Genomic DNA, 24,841 nt, shown 5'->3' with positions numbered 1-24,841 from the left:
AAGAACCGATGGGATCACTCCAAAGGGGCCCACTTGCTTCTCAAACCTACCACACTACGCTGGCAACTCTTCTCTACAATTGGGCTTTCCCCCTCCACCAAGACTCTCACATTTTTGGTGTTCAGTATAGACTTCTCTCTTGTTTTTGTTTTTCAGTACAGTATAGTAGACATGTATATGTTTATTTTTGATAATCTGCATGGAGCACAACCACCTCAAGGCCACAATACATCAGCTACACTGCCTGTTTCTCCCCTTTTTTTTTTTTTTGTTTGTTTGTTTATTTGTTTGTTTGTTTTTCCTCCTTCTTCTCTGCATGCACTGTCACTATATAACTCAGGACTTAAGCACTTGCCCCCTCCCCCTTGCTTGTTTCCTTACTTTCCCCTTGACACACTTTGGTGTATCACGGCCCTCTCTGGCTCATATTAGGAAGTTTTTCCAATAAAGGCTGTTAGGCTAGTCTCCAGGGAGGGTGGGTGACGGTCACAACCACGCATTATGGGTATAAAATACTTGACTGCAAGATTAACAGTGCATCAATCTTCACAAGAAGCTTACACCCTTTTGTGGCGCTAAGCTATGAAGACCAATGCAGACAAGTAGAAAAAAGAAAAAGAAAAAAAAAATGAAACCCTCTGCAGCACGTATTGACACTAATGATATGTCATGTTTGTGTACATCAAATACACACCACAGCACTGAAATTTCAGGTTAATCCAAAGATAAGTGTCTGGTAAGAAGTACTTCCTTTCACCACTAGGTGACGCTATGACTATCACGGAATATTGTCATATAAATGTGTTCAGGGTGGGACAAATATGAATTATGTCAATTTTGGTGGACAACAGACCATTTACTCCAAATTTATAGCAATTTCCTGTTTCATGGCGAGACATCAAAATTAAACCCTCTGCAGCACACGTAGACACTAATGATATGTCATGTTTGTGAACATCAAATATAGACCACAGCATTGAAATTTCAGGTTAATCCAAAGATAAGTGTCTGATAAGAAGTACTTCCTTTCGACACTAGGTGGCGCTATGATTATCAGGCAATATAGTAATGAAAATGTGTTCAGTGCGGGACTCATATGAATCATGTGAAGTTTGGTGGAAATTGGACCATTTATGCCAGAGCTACAGCAGTCTCGTTTTTCATGGCGAGGCCTCAAGATTCAACGCTCGGCAGCAGGCGCGCCATTCAACATTGGGCAAATCCTGTGATAACTTTTGGTCACAACGTAGTCACGCTTACATACACCAAGTTTGGAGCCAATCTGATTAAATCTGTAGGACAAGTTCGTTAATTTACAAGCCCTGGAATTGGGCAAAAATGCACAAAAGTGGCAAGAGTAAATTCAAAATGGCGGACTTCCTGTTGGGTTTGGAGCATTGCTCCAAGAGACTTTTTTGTACGTAATAGAGTGTTACAGGTGCCTACCAAGTTTCATACATGCAGGTCAAAGCAGCTTTGGGGGCTGCTTAATTGAAATATTCTAGGGGGCGCTGTTGAGCCATCTTGGTGCATCAAAGCACAAAAATCACATCAGACAGCAGGACTTGTGACCTGTGATGTGTATGCCACGTTTGGTGAGTTTTCAAGCATCCCTTGTCCCTTCAAAACAACATCGTGTTTGATGGCGAACAAGGCGGCGCCACGGTGACAGCGTTCGATGAAAACTAAAAAGCTTCATTTTTAAGCATCATCAAGGTCTAAGGACTTAGACCAGCAAGTTTGAGGTGGGTCTGATTAACCTGCTAGAAGCGGGACATCAAAGAATGTATAAAGTAGCTTTCTGTTGCCAGAAGGTGGCGCTATGGCAGTGATTCGAAATTCCTCTGTAGATGTGTTCAGGGCTGGACTGTCATCATATGTGTCAAGTTTTGGCAAGATATTCCCACGTGGAGTCAAGTTACAGCAACGTTTATCATCACGGCGAAACATCAAAGTTCGCCGCCAGGCCATGGCCACGCCCTTTGACGAAAACTCACAGTTTCCACAATAAAGCGTCCCATCAACGTCTTATGACCTTTTTCACCAAGTTTGAAGTGGATCTGGTCAAGTCTGTAGGAGATGTACATTCAAGTCTAAAACATGACATTTCCCATTGCCATTAGTGGGCGCTATGTTTATCTCTAATTATTAACATGTAGATGTGTTCAGGGCACACAGTGGAGCATTTTCAGGGATGCAGCTACATCAGGGGACTGTGTAGACCTTCAGGAATACACAGAGGCTGTCATTGGATTTATAATCAAATGCATGGATGATGTGACCATGATCAAATCTGTCAAGTCACGTGCTAGTGACAAGCCATGGTTGACAGGGGAGGTCTGCTCACTGCTGAAGATCAGGGATGCTGCCTTTCGATCTGGTGACACGGCAGCATACAACCTGGCAAGGAACAACTTAAAGAGAAGCATCAGAGAGGCTAAAAGGCTATATGGGAAAAAACTGGCAAGTCACTTTACAGACAACAAGGACACACGGTGCGTGTAGCAGGGTTTCCAGACAGTAACAGGCTATAAGCCCACTGTGCAGTCAGGCCAAAATGACCCCACCCTACCAGAAAACCTCAATACCTTTTACTCCCAGTTTGAGGCCACTGTGGCAGGGGGGCACACAGACTTCCATCATCACCCACTGACCAGGCACTCCAGCTATCTGCTGACAGTGTTAAGAGGGTCTTCTCCAAGATCACCCCTCAGCTGTGTACTGAAGAACTGTGCAGAACAATTGAAGGATATTTTCACAGACATATTCAACTTTTCCCTCAGTCAAGCCACATTACCCACCTGTTTCAAGAGTGCCACTATAATACCTGTGCCCAAGAAACGAAATCCAACTTGTCAAATGACTACCGCCCAATAGCATTGACTCCAATAGCCATAAAATGCTTTGAACGACTCATCATGCAACATCTCAAGTCACGCCACCCTGCCAACTTTGATCCCCTACAATTTGCATATGGAGCAAAGCAGTCTACGGACAACACCATATCCATCCTACTCCATCTTACTCTGACTCACCTGGAAAATAAAAACACCCATGCCAGGATCCTGCTAATTGATTTTAGCTTGAATTTCAATACAATCTTGCCACAGCAGCTGGTGGAGAAGCTGCAGCTACTGGAAATAGACTCAACCATCTGTCACAACGCCGGCAGACAGTCAGAATTGGCAGTACCACCTCCCAACCCACTGTGGTGAGCACAGGATTGCCATAGGGCTGTGTACTAAGCCCACTATTGTTCACACTGCTGACACATGACTGCTCTGCACGCTTCAACACAAACCACATCTTGAAGTTCGCTGATGACACTACAGTTGTGGGCCTCATCAGCAACGGGGATGAGAGAGTAGACAGAAGTGAGGTGGAGCAACTGACAGCCTGGTGCACAACACACAATCTTACACTTAATACAGTCAAAACTAAGAAGATGGTTGTGGACTTTGGGTGGCTACTTCCACTCATCACCCACCACTGACCATCAGGGGATCTGTGGTAGAGAGGGTGAAGTGCACCAAGTTTCTGGGTGTGCACCTGAATGACGACTTGACCTCCAGTGACAACACTACAGACATCATCAAGAAGGCACAACAGCTCCTTCGTAGACTGAGGACAGCAGACCTCTCCACCCCAGCACTGACAATCTTTTACAGAGGAACCATCGAGAGCATCACATACTGCATCACTTCCTGGTTTGGTAACAGCAGGTCAGATGAGAGACACAAACTGAACAGGATTGTGAGAAGAACTTCAGTTTTAGTTTGTGAAGCAATCCTCAGGAAAAAAGTGGGAACACAATAAAATGTCTGGGTTGTATTGTGGAGGAATTGTATCAAAAATAAATCCCACTTCTTTGTTCCTTAGTCCTTTGACAGTTCAAACAAGGGTAATTTTTTGTCACAATGAAGAAAGCAGTGTCTCCTAAACATGGTGTCTCCTCAATGGTTCACACACTGCAGCATCTCTCCTCACCCTATGCTCGGAGCAGGTGTGTTCGGGGGTGCAGCTCAGTGGCCTGCAGGCGGGCACTGTGTGCCATGCACACTATTATGAAATAAATTGCAGAAGTAAAAGTGGGAAATTCAAACAAGTGGTTTCAGGCAGGTCAGGATCTGTGTGCCTGTGGGGAGACAGAACTCCCTTTAGACTGAACTTTTTTTTCTTTTGTTTTTTTTTTACTTGGCAGACCTTATAGAGGCAGGAAAATGCTATATAACACACTAAAGAAGAGGGAAACCCTCAAAAAGCATAATCAGTCTCCTTTAAAACATAGATATTTCTTCTTACAGATAATATGCCTGTTTCATTAATAGGACTTGAAGTTTTTTTCATTTTCTGCCTCCAAGCACCAAGAGATCCCTTACCTGTCCTACTGGCTGTCATTTCTCAGTAATTTTTCATTTCATCTACATAAATGTCATCTCTACAGCCTGAGCAAAATCTTGGTAAAGTGAATACATTTCAGAAATACAATATACAGTTTTTGAATTTGGATGCCTTTTTCATTCTCTACTCACACATTGTGATTGGCTGATGAGACATTCATCAGTTTCTGACTGTGACTGATGCATCTGTCCATTAGTCTCTCTATATCTGCCTTTGGCCCAATCCCATTTCTCATTTTCGCCCCTAACCCTACCCCTAACCCTCTTTTTCGAGTGCCCCTTGCCCCTTGCAACAAAGTAACAAGGGGTAGGGGTTGAAATATTCCCCTATGAAATGGGACAACCCTTCATACCCACAAACGTCATCATTAGTCGTCAGTGACGTCATAAAAAGACGCGACGAGTATGTTGCCGGGGAAACTTCACAACTAGCAATTTTTTTTTGTTATGTTTGTTAGAACAAATGTATATAATACATTGAAATGACATTTCCGATCATAGTCTTTAAATCTTTAGTTTCGAAGAAAATACTTACATTTATGGTTTTCTTTCATTGCCTCTGAAGCTTTCCCTGCCATCTTGCCGGTGATTCACAAGGCATTCTGGGAGATTTCTCGTAGCACTTGCTTTGAAGTGTGCCTCTGAAAAAATTCCGTTTGGAGGGCCATATAGCCCTAGCATTCTGCCCTTCCCCTCTGCCTCAATGAGAACCTGGACATCCCTACCCCTATGCGTGAACGCGCAAAACGGAGGGGTAGGGGCAAGTGGTAGGGTTAAGGGGTGTATTGGGATTGGGCCTTTCTCTCCCTATCTGTACAGTATGTCTGTCTGTCTGTGTCTTTGTCCCTCTCTTTCTGTCAGACAATACAACCATCAACCAGCTCTTTCTTCAACCACCAGGAATGCTGACTATCAACAATTAGGGAGATTTACAATATCCTGCAAACAACAATGATCAAGGTAAGAGGACACATTTCTCCCCCATGGGCACTACACCAGACCACTGACCCAAACCACTTTTGATCCTGCAAGATCTCCCAGAGACAGAGATGCAAAGAAAAGTTAATTAAATTTAATTTTATTTAGGCCCAAAAATCAAAAATTATAATTTGCCTCAGAGGGCTTTACAGCAGACGACATCCCTCTTTCCTTTGGACCTTCACAGTGGATAAGGAAAAACTCCCCCAAAAAATCCCCTTTAATGGGGAAAAAATGGTAGAAACCTCAGGAAGAGCAACTGAGGAGGGATCCCTCTTCCAGGACAAACATGCAATAGATGTCGTACAGTACAGATCAACATAATACATTTACAGTAATCCATGTGACAAAATGATACATAAAGAGAGACAAAGAGAGAAATTGAGATAGAGACAGAGAGACAGAGGCAGAGAGAACAGCAGGGCAGACAGTAATGACAATAGCTACAACAACATTAATTTAATAATAAGTAATAATATAATAATAATAATAATAATAATAATAATAACAGTAAATACAAGCCAGTCACCCACAGAAACTATCTGGCAATAACTTAAGTCCCACTATGAACTCCGATCTCTTCTAAAATGTAGTGTAATGGCCTTTAGGACACTGGGGAGCGAGGGAATATTATTTAGGGACAAAGGTAGCAATCTCTCTTTCTTTGTCTAGTTTCAGCTCGCAGAACAAGAAAGTGCAGTGGGGTGCAGACACAACACATGTGGATGCCAAATAATTGCTCAGTGATATATTAACTGAAACACATGACCCACATTATGTAATGCCAGAGTGTGTCATGTGTTATCTATTTCTTAACATAGAGAAATAGATAACACATGACACACTCTGGCATTACATAATGTGGGTGTGTGTCATGTGTTATCTATTTCTTAACATAGAGCCCAAATACAGCAGCTGAGAAGAAGGTCACCTTACAGGCACACTGTGGTCACGGTAGGTTGATTCTCTTATAACACCCTAATCAGCTCGGTTATTTTGTAAGTGCACAGTCAAGTAAACATTGTGACGTTTTTTTGTTTGGTTTTTTTTATCATAGCTTTCTATAATCTGCTTATGGGCTCAAAGTGTAAACCTTGAGTGGGGATTATGGAGTGAATGTCATCGCAACATATTGCTTGTCTGGGTGCAATCTAAACTAGAATTACTGCCGTCTGTGAAAACGTGTATGCTTCACACACATCCTTTTCAAGGTGGTCACCCAAGATTAGTGTCACTAACTCAGTATCTGGCCAAATGTCATCCTTACTGTTCCTGAGTTATTACGTAAGGGCCAAAGGTGTTTTCAGAGAACATTATAATGTCACAGTGAACTCCACCTTTGATCTTTGGCCATCAAACTCTAATCAGTTAATTCTTGAGTCAAAGTGGACTTTTGTGCTAAATTTGAGGAAATTTCCTCAAGGCCCTCTTGAGCATTGTGTTCACAAGAAAGAGATGGATGTAAGGTCACAGTGATCTTTGACCTACAACCACCAAAATCTAATAATTTCATTGTTCAGTCAAAGTAGATGTTTGTGCAAAATTTAAGAAATTCTCCCAAGGCATTCTTGAGATATTGAACTCACAAGAATAGAATGGATGGACAGATGGATGGACAAATGGACGGACAGCCCAAAAAACATAATGCCTCCAGGCTCAGCTATTGCTGGCACAGACACATAATAAAGTAAAGGTATAATACATTAGTTGAATAATTTTAGTGTGCTTTTCTTTTCCACTTTTAGTATTAGTTGTCTCAACATTAAGCATGTCACTTTTCTGGGTGTTACCTAAATTAATTCAAGGTATGGCACATGGTTTGTTAATTTTATGAAAAACTTTGTTTTGTAAGTTTTGTCTGAGTGAATCCTAATGTCATGTCTATTTTCATAGGACTGTCTTGAAGAGGAATATTGCTTGTTACTGTTTTACCCTCAGTAAGAGTTTGTTCAGAGTAACAGCCCTTTTGTTTTTGTTTGGCCGACAGGCATGGTATCTTAATCTTAAACAATGTCCACCAAACATTTTCAGTATGTTACCTTTGGAACCGAAAGTACCCTTCAGACATGCTACCTAGACCCTAGCGTTTCCACCTCAAACCGTGACCTTAAATGTGGGTGGGGTTACTGTCACTCACTGCTCCATCCAGCAGTCAATGTATTTCCTCATTATTGGTGACACAGAGAAAAGTCTGCACCCCGTTTGTCATCCACAGAACGGGACTCCATGCCAACATTTTCAGAACAAAATAAAACACGCTATAGTAAGAGTCTCTCTCCATGGGATATTTAAAAATAGCGGGTTTGTGCACTTTATGGCAAGCTCTGGGGTTAAGTGTTGCCTTCTCTTTTCTCTGAGTGAGGATAACAATATATTGCAGTTCACATAAACCGTCTGAAATATATACATATATATATATATATATATATGTATATATATATATATATATATATATATATATATATATATAAATGCTTAAAGATCCACTCATTACCAAAAGTGTATGTCATATAAAAACTTGAATAATGGTCAAAGTTGTAATACGGAATATTTAAGGTGTGTTGATTGAGTCACTTCATCAGCTTGTGCATTCAGTAACATTACGAGTTAATGTTCCACCTTAAAAATCCTGGTTATTTTTTCTCAGACTCCAGCTGCTGCAAGAGGTGCAAAACATCCTTATATTTTATAGTTACAGTCTACTAATTTAGCTCTCCACAATACAAACAGAGGCTTCTGCCTCAAAACCAGCCACAACTCAGCCCTGAGCGGAGTGACCATTCACTATTGACCAATCAATGGACTGCAGTGTTTACAGCTCCATCTTTTAGTACCACATCTGTGTGCTAGGTGCCCCAACAGAAGGGGTACCAAAAATGGTAACGGTACGGAAGGGTTCTGTTGGTACTGCTAACTTATTGGTATTGGTAACTTTTCGCAGTGGAAACAGAAAAAAAGTGTACCAAACTGAACCATACTGCTCAGTGGAAATGGGGCTTTAGATACCCCCTCTTGTTTGCTCATAGTGATGTGACTCCACCCATTATTCCCTGCATGCAGATGTGTGTAGTCTGTGATTCTAAAAGTCTGCAGTGATTTGTTGCCCTGTTTATCTTTTTTGCTCCTCATCATGTTTGTTTGGCAAAATTACATAGGAATAATTAAAGGCTACTGATACATCTAAGAGTCATTTATGTCAAGTTGGCCTCTGCACACTCATTGTAGTTTTTGGTATATTTAGAGTGTTGCCCTCCTTTTAATTGTTCTATTAGTGTTATGGCTACTCTATTAAAAAAATAGCAGAGTAGTCTTCTGAGGAGGAGGTCTATGACTCACTAAATAATAAGCACTCACAGAGATCTTTCCAGCTTCAAAAAAGGTTCTGAATTTATTTACATAAACAAAAATATTCTCTGTGGTTGACTTCACCCAATGACCAAAACAAATGGCTTAATTTAGTGGTAGATTAACTGTCTTACTCCTCACTCCTTCAACACATAAGGCAGACAAAAGTTAAACCTAGCTGTCCTCTCTCCCTAATCATAGGAGGATGGCCTGACTAGGAGGAGGGCCATGAGCAGTAGAGAGCAATCATAATAAATCATAGTTTCAATAATTAATCAACATTATCATCAGAATTATTTTGATTTACCATTTTCCAAAAAATGAATAAATAATATGAATAGGCTCCAACAATTAGTGTGTAAAATTATTAGTAAAAATTCTATTTCATGAGCTGTTGGCCTCTTCTGGACATACCTTTGCATATGTGACCCAGATTGGGAGGTATTAGTTATATCTTCATTTCACACAATTCCCATAATTACATAATTGGCTCTGTTGGCAGGATTCAGAGGCTATTTTTTTCCTCTCGTTTTATTTTTTTGGCCTTATTTATTTATTTATTGATTGATTGTGGCCCTGTTGATCACTTAAGAGTAGAATGGGAGAAAGCAGTTGCAGGTCTTCAATGATGGTGGAACCAAGGGTTACTGCCTTTGCTACTGCCTCCACTGGTTAGGCCTAATGTGGAGTAGGCCTATATCTTAGCTCATATACAGCTCATGTATACATTAACAGAGCCTTTACTCTCTGCTTAACAACCTTGTCCTGCATTAGAACTAATAGTTCAATGACCAAGCTCTCGAGAAAAGAAAACACTGAATTTGTCAAAAAATAAATAATCTATTATGACTATATGATTGTTAAAAAAAACAAAAAACAAAAACAGAATTGAGACAGATAATTATATAAAAAGTTCCTCAAATTTTCACAGGAAATAATCTGCTAAAATTCATCCAAATCTCATCGTTTGACACAAACTTCCTTTGGTTACTGTGTTCACTATTTGAGCTATCTGCACAGTTTATCAGTTGTTTTGTGCTGTTACTGTTATACATTGAATATAATGTGATGTTATTTAGTCAGGCCACCCTTGTGGGCCTACTCACTCTGTCCCTCGAATTTGCGGATGATGGTGTCCAAGAAAGTGTTCTGGGGAGCCACATGGCCCCGTCTCACCGGCATGGTTCAGACCCCGCTATGGAACCTCCTTTGGCTCCGACTGGCTGAAAGCTTAACTATCCCAATCTGTTAAATGCTGCTCTCTTGTACAACAATCATCTCCAGCAGTTTGTCTGTCCTGGGCCACATCCTTTCCTCCCTTCTGTCTTATGCTCACTCTCTCCCTCATGCTCTCTCCAGTGTGACTGCAGAGGCCCGCCCATAATCTAAACCCTCACCTCTGATTGGTCCAAACAACAGGTAGTTTATATGTAGCAGCCATCTATTACTGCAACTACTAACAAGACCACCAGGGTCCGCCGTGAAAACAAAGGATCAATTGCAATGTGGTTGAGAATTCAATGAAAGCCAGTAGGGAAAAAGAAAAAGTTGCAACAAAAAGGATATGATTTTACCCAAGTGTTGCCAGTAGCATAACAAAGTTACAAGTAGATGGACAGTATCAGCTACTGGACTATATCTTTGAACATCTGGGTGAACTGGCTGACCCAACACAATTTATGTCTGTACATAAACGTATCCTTTGTAAGAGAAAGATGCCATGTTAACAGTAGCAGAGTCACGGTCACCCAGCACTGTAACAAGCTGCTACTCCTAAAAAAGGGGTGATGTTAGTGACATCTACTGGATGAATGTTTTAATGACAGTTGTTGTGCTGTAAATTATTTAATAGTTGGTTTAATTTGGCTTAAATAAAACTGTAAACAGAAACCATATATAAAAGCCCTGTTCTGTCAATGAAATGTTCCCATCTTTGGAACTCAATGTGATGTGTGCATTTTCAATAGGTTTGGAAGACTTTACAAAAAATAATTTCCATGATCAGCTTTGATGATGACTGATGACTCCTTTGATTCTATACCTGTGTGAATTGAACTGGTTTCACACATTTTTCAACACTGACTTCACTTTTGCTCTTCATACACACTCTATACCAACATGCAGCGTAGCACAACAGTTCATCTCACATCCAAAATGTACAGACGCAACCAAAACACATGAATTAACAGAGCCATCCGGGATCCCGGTTGTGTCCTGTTGGATGTGCTGCCAAATTTATGAAAACAACATTTAGGATGGCTTCTGGTAGTGATATGTGAGTTTGTGGGCAACAGCTCTGGTGGACATTACTGCAGTCAGCACAGAACTTGTGCCAACTGTGGCACTGTGTTGTGTGATCAAACTGCACATTTTAGAGCGGTCTTTTATTGTGACCATCTTGAGACATGCCTGCGTAGTAATGATGCTGTTTAATCAACATCTTGGTATGACAAACCTGTCAAGTGGACGAACTGTCTTGTAAAAAGAAAAGTGCTCACTAACAGGGATTTTCACAACTTTGAGACCAAAAATTGAGAATAATATATCTACTGAGTGTGTGAAAAAAAGTCTTAGATCTTAACCTTAAACCTTTGAAAAATGGGAGCAAGAACAAAGTGTAGCATTTTTGTTCAGTGTATATAAATCAGCAAAAGACAGGAGTTAAATTCTATATATGTGCACACAAATTTGGCCACAAAAGCTGATTCTGGTTCAGCTCTATCTGATGAGAAAAAAAACTTATACAGTTTTACATGTATGTATTTACTCTTGGGGACATTCCTTTCTCCATGTGAGACTGTGAATACAGAGTGTTGGAGGAAAATGAGAAGATTTCTGGTATAAACAATACCAGTGTATTAAAACCTGACCATCACTGGCTTTAGACCTGTCAGCTGAATCTGTGCCAGATCTTTGTTTGGTTTCATCCTAAAGGTTTTATGTGACAATTGAGGTACCAACTTAGTAACAGGTTTAACACAAAGAGCTTTAAAAAAAAAAATGACAGTCACAAATATGATACAGCACCAACATACATCAAACATTATGTGATGTTAGTTGTTCTATCTTTCTAGAAGACGTCTCATTTGTCAGTGTAGTGCGATTTCTTTTCTGAACCTCGTTCAATACTACTTCTCATTGTCATATCATATGCAATATAACACTTACAAAGGACAAAATCCTGATGACCTAATGGGTTTGAATCATAATTTCTAGAGAGGTATATATGTTCTTATACTGTATACTGATGAAATAATACTGTCATATAAGTTGTGACTGTGTGTATTATCAATCAATCAATCAATCAATCAATCAATCAATCAATTTTATTTATAAAGCCCAATATCACAAATCACAATTAGCCTCACAGGGCTTTACAGCATATGACATCCCTCTGTCCTTAGGACCCTCGCAGTGGATAAGGGAAAACAAAAAAAACCTGAGGAGGGACTGAGGAGGGATCCCTCTTCCAGGACGGACAGACGTGCAATAGATGTCGCACACAACAGATCAGCACAATAATATCAGTAATCCGAATGACACAATGACAGAAAGAGAGACAGAGACAGAGACAGAGACAGAGAGAGATGCAGGACAGACGGTAATGACAGTAGTTTACAACAACATTAATGAAAGTAATAATATTATAGTTATAATTCTGGCTATTGTGGTACAATATGTTGAAAGTATATATTAATATTTGATAGTATACAGTACAAGCCAAAAGTTTGGACACACCTTCTCATTCAATGCGTTTTCTGTATTTTCATGACTATTTACATTGTAGATTCTCACTGAAGGCATCAAAACTATGAATGAACACATGTGGAGTTATGTACTTAACAAAAAAAGGTGAACTAACTGAAAACATGTTTTATATTCTAGTTTCTTCAAAATAGCCACCCTTTGCTCTGATTACTGCTTTGCACACTCTTGGCATTCTCTCGATGAGCTTCAAGAGGTAGTCACCCGAAATGGTTTCCACTTCACAGGTGTGCCTTATCAGGGTTAATTAGTGGAATTTCTTGCTTTATCAATGGGGTTGGGACCATCAGTTGTGTTGTGCAGAAGTCAGGTTAATACACAGCCGACAGCCCTATTAGACAACTGTTAAAATTCCTATTATGGCAAGAACCAATCAGCTAACTAAAGAAAAACGAGTGGCCATCATTACTTTAAGAAATGAAGGTCAGTCAGTCTGGAAAATTGCAAAAACTTTAAATGTGTCCCCAAGTGGAGTTGCAAAAACCATCAAGCGCTACAACGAAACTGGCACACATGAGGACCGACCCAGGAAAGGAAGACCAAGAGTCACCTCTGCTTCTGAGGATAAGTTCATCCGAGTCACCAGCCTCGGAAATCGCAAGTTAACAGCGGCTCAGATCAGAGACCAGATGAATGCCACACAGAGTTCTAGCAGCAGACCCATCTCTAGAACAACTGTTAAGAGGAGACTGCGCCAATCAGGCCTTCATGGTCAAATAGCTGCTAGGAAACCACTGCTAAGGAGAGGCAACAAGCAGAAGAGATTTGTTTGGGCCAAGAAACACAAGGAATGGACATTAGACCAGTGGAAATCTGTGCTTTGGTCTGATGAGTCCAAATTTGAGATCTTTGGTTCCAACCGCCGTGTCTTTGTGAGACGCAGAAAAGGTAAACGGATGGATTCCACATGCCTGGTTCCCACTGTGAAGCATGGAGGAGGAGGTGTGATGGTGTGGGGGTGTTTTGCTGGTGACACTGTTGGGGATTTATTCAAAATTGAAGGCACACTGAACCAGCATGGCTACCACAGCATCCTGCAGCGACATGCCATCCCATCCGGTTTGCGTTTAGTTGGACGATCATTTATTTTTCAACAGGACAATGACCCCAAACACACCTCCAGGCTGTGTAAGGGCTATTTGACCAAGAAGGAGAGTGATGGAGTGCTGCTTCAGATGACCTGGCCTCCACAGTCACCGGACCTGAACCCAATCGAGATGGTTTGGGGTGAGCTGGACCGCAGAGTGAAGGCAAAGGGGCCAACAAGTGCTAAACACCTCTGGGAACTCCTTCAAGACTGTTGGAAAACCATTTCAGGTGACTACCTCTTGAAGCTCATCGAGAGAATGCCAAGAGTGTGCAAAGCAGTAATCAGAGCAAAGGGTGGCTATTTTGAAGAAACTAGAATATAAAACATGTTTTCAGTTATTTCACCTTTTTTTGTTAAGTACATACCTCCACATGTGTTCATTCATAGTTTTGATGCCTTCAGTGAGAATCTACAATGTAAATAGTCATGAAAATAAAGAAAACGCATTGAATGAGAAGGTGTGTCCAAACTTTTGGCCTGTACTGTACATATGTATAGTATATGTGAGGTTTTAATATGTAACAAGCACATTGGTCTTGTGGCTGAACCTCTAGTTCCACACTGCACTGGGCTGTGAGGTGTAGACACCAACATGTTTGTGTCCTTTTTTGGTCTCAGGTGAATCCATTTGTTCAGGCCACACTCACTTCCATCTACAATGATTTACACACACTCTGAAGTTTATGCAAAAAAGTTTTTTGAACATTCATTCAAAACACACAACACATACAATTAAAGGTTCAGAGGAAGCAGTTTCAAATACATACACTGAATCTCAATACGAAACAATGCTCTTCTCACTTACTCATTGGAGGGACTAAATATTGGTGACATTTTGGACACATGTTTAGCAGTTGAGCCTGAGCCCCTGAAGTTCAAGGGCTAACATGACACAAGCATAAAAAAGGGACTCCACAAAGATCAGACCCTGTAACAGTGTTGCACAGATCTTTGTCCTTCTATAGTCTCATGTTTGTTCAGTGTTCAGGGATTTCACCTGCTGATGTTTCTGCAGAAATGATTGATAAAGACTGACCAGACTGGCTGCTGATGCAGTGGATAGATATCAATGCAACTGACTGGATTTTCCCAAAATTCTGTGCAGCTCTGGGGACATGAGGAAGGGTTTTTCTGAACTCCCATCATGCCTCTCCAAGTCATCACCTGGTTAAACCAATAGATGGATGAATGGATGGATGGATGGATGGATGGATGGATGGATCAAGGGGAAGCATGGGAGAAAAAGTGAGTATAGTTGGATGACCGGTAGAGTGGATTAAGATCAATGGGTGGATTAATGGGTATGACATGGAGTCAAGGAGGGATTTCAAATTTAAGGATAAAAGTCAAATAAAGATGTATGGATGTGAAACAGAAAAGTGGGATAGCAGGGTGATTTTAAATGAAGACAAAAAGACAAGAAGAGGTCAGTTAGTGTTAGAAAGCCACATGCAAAAGACATCAACATCATGTGATTAAAGACTACAGATTCACATAAGGCAGTGTAGCCATTACAATCCACAACAATTCTTTTCTATAATTCCAGACTTGCTAAAATGCCTGAACCTGGCTGGTCCGATTTGTGCCAAAGTGTCCACGAATCATCATGGGATGAAATTATCAACAGCTTTTTGATATGTCATGAACCAGGTGGCACGGCTCAGCACATTAATGGAGTTAACTCCGTAACTGTTGAGTCAACCATTACAAAACCTGAAGAAAATGTCAACATAAGTAACTGAATCATTCCCTGAAAGTTTCAGCCAGAGACATTCGTACAAAACTTGGTTTGCATCATCTAGGGTCATGTCTCAGTCAATGCAAAAAAACTGAAATGATTGCTTAAAGGTGGTGTTGCTTATTACAATAAATTGAAATTTCATGACATTTCACATTCCATACTTCAAGAAAATAGCGATAAATCACCAGTGTGTCCTACAGAGCTGAATTTTTCCAGCACATCCACTGAATTGTGACAAACTTTTGCCACGCTGCAACCTATAGTCAATTCAGAAGTCTGTCACTCTATATTTCTAAGTATATGCAAAATTAATTAACATTTATATCTCCAAAAGTCTTCATCTAAGGGCAACCACCACTGACTGAGAAATTCTTTGGATACTAGATGTCACATGTTTCAAATGGTGTTCAGATCGGTTTAACAGTTAGGTCAGAGATATTCATTATCTTATTGTAATGTGTACTGTATGCACATCAAGTTCTGTTTCATCTCATTTTTTGACAATACACCTGAAATCAGCAGAATATTGTGAGATTCCTTTCAGAATTTTTTCACCGTTTTAACTGTTATTGATGTCTCATTGATTTTTGAAGATATTGACCAATGAACTTTAAAGGGGGCGTGGCTCAGCAAATGACTCCACAACATTTGGGCCAATCATCACAAACCTTGCAAGCAATGTCTTAATAGGTACCAGGAACACATCCTACAAGTTTCATTATGTGACCACTTGGGGGCACCACAAATTAAAGAAAATGGGCATGCAATCACATATAAACCCATTATTACAAAACTTGCAGGGTAGGTTAAATAAGAATTATGAATTGTGTATTAAATGATTTTAAAAAAGTGAAAAACGCCAGCACTCTCAAATGTCCTTTTAGTTCAGTTTAATAAACCAGCTTGGATGGCAGCACCAGTACACACAGACGTTTCGACAGCAAGGTCTTCTTCAGTGTGTAACTATGGTTAGGAAAGTGGCGTTTAAATACGCTCGAAGCAATCAGAACAGGTGTGTGAAAAAAACTTAACACTTCCGCCATAGCATATAGTGCCAACTCACAGGCAAAGAATAAACAAAAAATCTTTAGAAAATATGCCACAGCTACTAGCAGTAAATGCACCGAAAACAGATACAAATAGGCATAATGTACTCTGTTCATACAAAAAGGCACAGTGAACAACAGTAAAAAATATGTGCACAAGGGGGCAGAATAAGTACCTAATTCTCAATTAACAAAAAGATCATAAATGCACAGTAAGGTAAATGAAGTACAAAAAGTCACTGAGTAACTGTTCCTCAATTAACAATTAGATCATAAGTGCATAGTAGAGTAAATAAAGTGCATAGAGACATTTTGAGTAACTGTCCCTCATTTAGCAAAAAAACATAAATATACAATGGAAATAGATGAAGCGTACAAAGACATTAAAGGAAATTTCAGTTTATTTCAACCCGTCTCCTATCTTCCTAAATTTGTTTCAAGTGACTAGTGACATAAAAATAATCAGACCTGTTAACCCAAAAGTAGCCTGAAAAGTGCATTCATTTATTGAATGAAAGATTTATAGAATTATGGCTGACTTTTTGCCAGACTTTGACTTTGTGGAGGAGGAATTTGATTTTACAGAGTTTGATGGCCGCCCTTATTCATTTGTGCCAGCATACACTGACAAAGAGGTTCGTGAAATTGAAGAACGGAGGAGGAGAGAGAGAGAGGCGCAACAGGTAGAGGACGAGAGAGGAGGAATGGCTGCTGCAAGGCTGCGTAGCTCTGGAGATTGGTGGTGTACCTATGAATGCTGTACCCCAATGCCCACAGAAGAGGAATGCCTCTGTTGCAAGGAGTGGGACCGGTTGCAGCCTTATTTTCAAGGTCTGGATGTGACCGAGGACGAGACACCTCCACCTGGAGTAGTATCCAGCTGGGCTTTATCTAGAGCTCGCGAGATTTCAGGCACGGTATGAGATCACTGCTTGTTCTCGCGATACTTAGGCCGTGCTTTGGAAAGCAGAGCTAAATGGTAAACAAACATGGCACCACACCGGTAAGGTAAGACAACACATTTACATGTCATTTTCTATACGTTCTCTGACATTTATCCTAACGATATGAGGTGGTCTTTGTGGAAAAAAAGCTTGTTTATTGGACTAACTTTGAACTTGAAGTATGCCCTTTCACTAACGTTTTAACAAGTCTGACGCTACTATGCGCCCCGGCTGTATCTAGGCTAATGGCTAACATGCTAACTATTATTTTTATGTCACTAGTCACTTGAAACAAATTTAGGACGATAGGAGACAGGTTGAAATAAACCGAAACTTCCCTTTAAGTCACTGTCCCTTACTTAACAGTCAGATCATGAGTGCACAGTAAAATATATACAGTAAGGTAAGTAAGTAAGTAAGATAAGTACAATGAACAGAGTGTATGAATAGAGTACATTATGCCTATTTATATCTGTTTTCGGTGTATTTACTGCTAGTAGCTGTGGCATATTTTCTAAAGATTTTTTGTTTATTCTTTGCCTGTGAGTTGGCACTATATTCTATGGTGGAAGTGTTAAGTGTTTTTCACACACCTGTTCTGATTGCTTCGAGCATATTTAAACGCCACTTCCGTAACCATAGTTACACACTGAAGAAGACTTTGCTGTCGAAATGTCTGTGTGTATTGGTGCTGCCATCCAAGCTGGTTTATTAAACTGAACTAAAAGGACATTTGAGAGTGCTGGCGTTTTTCCCTTTTTTTTTTACTGTTTTTGGCCATCCACCTTATGAGTGTATTTAGTTTTGAGAGTGCTTGCTTTTTCCTACGTGATATTAAATTATTTTAAAATTCGTTGATGGGGGCGCCACAAGTTATAAACAAGTGCAAAATTTGGCCATAATCAATGAGGATTTTTTCAAACATCACCAAACTCGGTGGACATTTTTAATCATTATTGTCAAGACATTATTGTCAATCTGCAGTTGACCAATAGGAAGCGACAAAGTTTCCAAAAAAGAGTGTGGCCTGGTAGAGATTTAGACCTAAATAAATGAGCTTCTATCTGATTGTCTTAAAACCTGGTGACAATCTTTAATGCAGGTGTCCTGAACAGTCAAAGGTCTTGATTCTACCTAGCTTTCAAGTTTTAAATGTCCATGCTGGCTTGAACCCTGGAATTGCCACTTGCGGCTATACTTATTAGGGGTTCAAGTCCAAAAGGCTGAAACCCTATTGTTTTTTTCCTGTTTATTATTATTATTAGAGGTTCAGGCCTGAAGGGCTGAAACCCTATTGTATTTGTCCTATTTTTTATGATTATGATTATCATTATTATTATTACTCAGAAATGTTTTCGCAAATGCCCGTGAGATGATTCACCGTAAAGACATGAAATTTTCATGCCAATAGGTCATGAAAATGGTGATATAGATGTTAATTAATTTTGCATATTCTTAAAAAAATAGACTGACGGACTTCTGAGTTGACTCTTGGTTGCAGTGCAGCAAACTTTTGTCATAATTCAGTGGATGTTAAAGGTGGTGTGGCTTATTACAATAAATTGAAATTTCAAGATGTCAATACTTAACAAAAAATCATAATGAATCACCAGAGCTGAACGTTTTTCAGCACATCCACTGAATTGTGACAAAAGTTTGCCATGCTGCAACCTATAGTCAATTCAGAAGTCTATATTTTTAAGAATATGCAAAATTAATTAACATCTATATCTCCAAAAGTTTTCATCTAAATGCAACCACCACTGATTTTTCGATACTAGACATCACATGTTCCAAATGGTGTTCAGATCGGTTTAACAGTTAGTTCACAGTGATATTCATTATCTTGTTGTAATTTGTGTTGTAGAAATAAAATGTTCTATTTCAACTAATTTTTAACCAAATGTCATCAAAATTTTTGACAATATATACCTGAAATCAGCAGAATGATGTGAGATTTTTTTTCAGAATTATATCACCAACGCTTTAACTGTTATTGATATCGCATTACTTTTTGAAGATATTGACCAATGAACTTTAAAGGGGGTATGGCTCAGCAAATTACTCCACAATGTTTGGGCCTATCATCACAAACCTTGCAAGCAATGTTTTAAGAGGTACCAGGAACATATCCTCAAATTTTCGTTATGTGACCACTAGGGGGCACCACAAATGCAAAAAAGGGCATGCAATAACACAAATCAGGTTAAAAATCAGAAATTGATTGTCCAATCATTAAAAAACTTGCAGGGCATGTTGAATAATAAAAATCAGCCATGTGTATTAAATTATTTAAAATCGGTCTATAGGGGGCAGCACAAGTTCCAAACAAGTGCAATGGCCTTTCTCAAAATTTTTTCATAATCAACGAGGGTTTGTTCAAACATCACCAAACTCTGTGGACTTTCCTGATTGTCATAAAACCTGTTGGTAATCTTTAACACAGTTGTCCTGAACTTTCAAAGGTCTTGATTTTACCCAGCTTTCAACTTCCATGCTGGCTTGAACCCCAGAATTGCCACTTGCAGCTATATTTATTAATGTATTTATGTATGTTTATACAAAACACCAGTACTGCACTATAAGCAGTTATGATGGTGTTGTACTTACAGAAGCAGAGGAAGAGTGTGTCAACACACATGGCATAGACATTGAAGAAACCATGAGCAATCAGGTAGGCACATATCACCACCGTCTGACGTGGAAAATACACAGGTTAGAAAACTACAGCAGGATTGAAAGCAGTCAAGACATAATGACTTAGAAATTTTAGGTTAACATTCTTCAGACAACATGGAAAGACTTAACAATGCATTCTTTATCATTATATATGTTCAGAGCATTGCTTATCATATAGAAAACATAATGACTAAAAACTGACTAAAATGTCATGAATCTTTGTCAACTAAAACAAGACTAAAACTATGAAGGATAAAAATGATTAAAATGTGACTAAAACTTATAAAACTTATAAGCATTTTCATCTCCAGACTAAGACTAAATGTAAAATACCTGTCAAAATGAACACTGGTGTGTGTGTGTGTGTGTGTGTGTGTGTGTGTGTGTGTGTGTGTGTCTGACCAGCAGGGGAACCCAGTAGTAGTTGAGATTAGGCACTTCCTCCTGGAAAACAGGTATCTTCCTATTGAAGAAGAAGAATACAACCACACCTGAAACACACACACACACACACACACACACAAATGCAGGCAGTGACGCACTGTCTTGCTGTCTATTACATTTTTCTGAAACATATAATTAAATGTATAAGTTTGTTGCAGATAAAACACTTCCACCCTTGGAAAGTATAATGTGAAACACTGACATGGCAGCATAAAAACTGAGCAATTTTTTGTTACTTACCAACTCCTCCTGCTATCAGCACTTTGCCCAGAAACAACAGAAAGTCTGTCACACTGTCCAGAATGGCAACCCTGTAGGAACACATGAGTTCAAAACAGTACCAGTACCAGTGTGCTGTGTTGGGACCACTGGAACTCCAAAGATGAAATTGTGAATGAATTTGTGTGACATAAAAGGGGCTTTTAATGTGAAATGGAAACGTCTTCCTTCTTGTGCCTTTGCCTGAATGAACTAACATTTTTCACACCCATGAGTGAAACCCTGCCCATTGGAGCCAGTCTTTAATCACCACTGGTCAATGTGGCATGTGATCCACAACATCATGAGGTCAAAAAAAAACAGCTTCCAATGTTGAGGCCTCTCTCATTTCCCTGTTTGTACCTCCTTGATTCCCCACCTCGCTTCCCTCCTTGCGTCTTAATCCTGCCCACAGGAGATGTGAGTTGAGGAGTCGAGAATAAGATGCAAGGAGAGAGAGAGAGAAGAAACTTGACAAAATGAGACATCCTTGCTTTGGAGCCATCATTTTTAAACAATGTCAATTAAATATAACATGGAGCACAACTGCATCATCTGTCCACTGTTTTATTACAGCCTACTACTATAATTATGATCTCTGTCTGAGCATATTTACTTTAAATTAGTTCACAACATGGCATAACGTTACAACAATATAAGAATGTCATACATTTTTTTTCATTAAACACACACAAACACACATGTCAGTATGCCCGCACTCCATACACAATAAATAGGTCTACCTGTAACAATTTTCATTTTACCAAACGACGCTCTCCGAGCAGTTGCTGCACAATTTCAGGACCATCTTAAGCAAAATAATATGTATGAAAAATTTCAGTCCAGTTTCCAACCTGGCCACAGCACTGAAACGGCTCTGGTCAGGGTCACAAATGACCTTCTGGTGACAGCGGACACCGGCTCCCCATCCCTCCTCATATTTCTGGATCTTACAGCTGCATTTGACACTGTGGACCACAACATCCTCCTTCACCGCCTGCATTCCACCATCGGACTCACTGATACCGTCCACAAGTGGTTCACATCCTACCTCACTGGGCAAACTGAGTATGTTGCATTGGGAAAGTCAAAATCACAAGTTCACTATGTCACCTGTGGTGTCCCTCAAGGCTCGGTGCTGGGTCCTACCCTTTTCACTCTCTATATCAGACGTCGTGCTAGACTTTTTCGTCGTCGGTCATTTTGACTGACAGGGTCATAAAAATCCGGTCATAATCTATTTTTACCGGTCATTTTAATTTTCCTTTAAGATATTCAAAGACATTTAGTTTTCATTCGTTCGTTTTTAATAAATCCAACAAGCAAGTTATAAAGTGTGCTTTAATAAGGACATGAATGAAAAGATGAACAGACATCCACACACCCGTGCCATTCTGGACACACCGGACGCGGAACCGAAGAGCAGCACCCAGCGGCAGAGGCAGTGTTTCAGTTTGGCGTCTGGTCTATTTTTCACGCAAGCAGTAAAATACCGTGTTTATAACTTAAAATAACACAACAGTGCATAACTGAACACATTTTTCAATACCCTAATCACTTCATTACAATTTTAATTTTGTGTCACCGAGCCTACAGAAATAACTATATAAATAAAATGGTCAATAACAATATGCCCAGTGTTTATCCATCACGCTCAATACATGGATATGCAATGACAAATTGTAATTAACTTATTACGTTATAAAAAACGATTAAAATATGGACTTACCAATGTTTAAAAGGACCTGTTGAAGTGAAAAAACGAGTACTGACGGGAACAGACGAGTGGAGTCGATGTTTAACCGTGTTAATGTTTAAGATATGCGCTGCCTGTGTGACAGTCAAGCGCCTGCGAGTACACTCGCAGGACTTCTGCGGCACTACGCGTCCGGTGTGTCCAGGGCTCAACAACGCTACATGAAACAGATGAATGACTTTTTCTCTGCAGTGTGAAAACGGCTGCTACTGGCTGTGCACTCCAGCAGGGGTGGTAATTGCAACCGGTCAAAATGACGATGGCCTTCAGATTTTCCGGTCATTGTTGTAAAAAAACGGTCAATGACCGAGAATATCCGGTTAACGCGACCCCTGCTCTATATGCTTCCCCTTGGCCGTGTTATCAGCAGGCATGGCATATCATTCCATTGTTATGCTGACGACACACAACTCTACCTGCGGACAGATCCCATCCCCTCTGCACTCCTGCCATCTGCCTCACTCACTACCTGCCTGGAGGAGATAAAGGAGTGGATGAAGCTAAATTTTTTACAACTTAACAGCTCCAAGACTGAAGCCATCCTTGTTGGCACCCCACATCAGGTTGAATCATCCACCCTCACAAGCATCTCTTTCTCCTGTGAGAACAGCCCGCTGTCTACTTCAGCCACCAACCTTGGCGTGAAAATAGACCCCCATCTTACATTCGAGACCCACATCAAACACCTGTGCAAGACATCCTTTTACCACCTCAGGAACATTGCAAAACTCCGTCCATCACTCAACCTGGCAGATGCTGAAAAGCTCGTCCACACCTTTGTCTCCTCCAGGCTGGACTACTGTAATGCACTCCTCATCGGGATCCCTAGTAAAAGCATCCAGAGGCTTCAATACATCCAGAACAGCGCTGCTAGGATCCTGATGAGGGTGCGCAAGCATGACCATATCACACCCATCCTCAAATCTCTCCACTGGCTGCCCGTTGAACTCAGAATTCAATACAAGGTCTGCCTCTCCTCACACATCAGTGCATTCATGGACATGCTCCACTCTATCTTAAAGAACTCCTCACTCAGACTTCCTCATGCCAGGCAGGGTTTGGGCCCCGGATGTGTTGATCCCTGGTGTCACAGACTGACTCTGGGAACATGGAACGTCACCTGTCTAGTGGGGAGGGAGCTGGAGCTGGTGCGGGAGGTGGAGCAGTACCAACACAATATAGTCAGGCTCACCTCCACGTGCAGTGCTGGTTCTGGAACCAAACTCCTGGAGAGGGGCTGGACTCCTGCTTTTTCTGGAGTTGCCCACGGTGTGAGGTGTCGCTGTGTTGGAGTTGTCCTTGGAGAACGAGAAGGTCACCTCAATGTGCCTGCGGGTCACTAAGAGAAGGTCTCTGACTGTTAATAGTAGTACCAGGCCTTCTTGGAGTCTCTGGGCGGTGTCCTGGAAGGGGTGCTGGCTGGGGTCTCCATAGTTCTTCTGGAGGACTTCAACGCTCATGTGGGCAATGACAGAGAAACCTGGAGGGGGCTGAAGGGAAGGAACTGCCTGAACTGAACCCCAGTGGTGTTTTGTTATTGCATTTCTGTGCGAGTCATGGCTTGGCCATAACAAACACCATGTTCGAGCACAGGGAGTGTACTTGGTACCAGAACACCCGAGGCCAAAGATCGATGATCAACTTTGTGGCCAGATCTGTGGCCATGTGTCTTGGACACTCGGGTGAAGAGAGGAGCAGAGCTGTCAACTGATCACTTCCTGGCGGTGAGTTGGATCAGATGGCGGAGAGGCTGCCAGACAGATCTGGTAACCTCAAACATGTAGTGAGGGTGAAATGGGAACCTTCTGGCTGAGGCCCCTGCCCATGAGGTCTTCAAATCCCACCTCTGGAAGAATTTATCGTGCATCCTGGGGGAGGCTGGGGACATGGAATCCTAGTGGCCATGTTCAAGCCTCCATTGTGGAGGTGGCTGTTAGGAGCTGTAGTCAGAAGTAGTCAGGATTTGTCTCAGGCTGTGCTCAGCAGAGAAGGAGAACTGCTTGCCTGAACTGGGGATATCGTCGAGCTGTCTTGGCTGACACGTCTTTTCAATGTTGCATGGATGTTGGGTACGGTGCCTGCGGAGTGGCAGACCGGGGTGGTGGTTCCCATTTTTAAAAAAGGGGACCAGAGGGCGTGCTCAGACTATTGGGTTATCACACTGCTCAGCCTCCCAGTAAAGTTTACTCCAGGTGCTGAAAAGGAGGCTCCAACTGATTGTCGAACCTCGGATTCAGGAAGAACAATGCAGATTCCGTCCTGGCAATGGAACAGTGAACCAGCTCTTTACCCTGGATGGGTTACCCTGGCTGCTGGATGGGTTGTGTTTGCCGATCCAGTGTGTGTTTTGTGGACTTGGAGGAGGCCTACGACCATGTACCCCCACAACTATCGA

At 40.9% G+C, this 24,841-nt stretch overlaps 2 protein-coding genes across 2 annotated transcripts in view; both read right to left on the bottom strand.

Annotated features, from left to right (window-relative positions):
• Nucleotides 1-10,156, bottom strand: part of LOC117271561 (voltage-gated inwardly rectifying potassium channel KCNH6-like) — a 414,055-nt gene extending 403,899 nt beyond the window's left edge. The window contains exon 1 of the mRNA XM_078172846.1: nt 9,830-10,156. Coding sequence (XP_078028972.1) covers nt 9,830-9,905 — 76 coding nt within the window. The 5' untranslated portion in view covers nt 9,906-10,156. The remainder of the gene's footprint in view (nt 1-9,829) is intronic.
• A 3,864-nt stretch (nt 10,157-14,020) lies between these two features.
• The window catches only part of LOC117271560 (choline transporter-like protein 5-A), a 266,710-nt gene continuing 255,889 nt past the window's right edge, over nt 14,021-24,841 (bottom strand). Inside the window, exons 19-22 of the mRNA XM_078172866.1 lie at nt 20,673-20,743; nt 20,391-20,479; nt 19,920-20,004; nt 14,021-14,742 (exon numbers count right to left, since the gene is read on the bottom strand). Coding sequence (XP_078028992.1) covers nt 14,645-14,742; nt 19,920-20,004; nt 20,391-20,479; nt 20,673-20,743 — 343 coding nt within the window. The 3' untranslated portion in view covers nt 14,021-14,644. The remainder of the gene's footprint in view (nt 14,743-19,919; nt 20,005-20,390; nt 20,480-20,672; nt 20,744-24,841) is intronic.

The sequence above is a fragment of the Epinephelus lanceolatus genome, chromosome 12, assembly GCF_041903045.1.
Source record: "Epinephelus lanceolatus isolate andai-2023 chromosome 12, ASM4190304v1, whole genome shotgun sequence".
In the NCBI taxonomy this organism is placed as follows: Eukaryota; Metazoa; Chordata; class Actinopteri; order Perciformes; family Serranidae; genus Epinephelus; species Epinephelus lanceolatus.
Note: the sequence above shows the minus strand (reverse complement) of the source record. Positions and strands in the feature narration are given on the sequence as shown.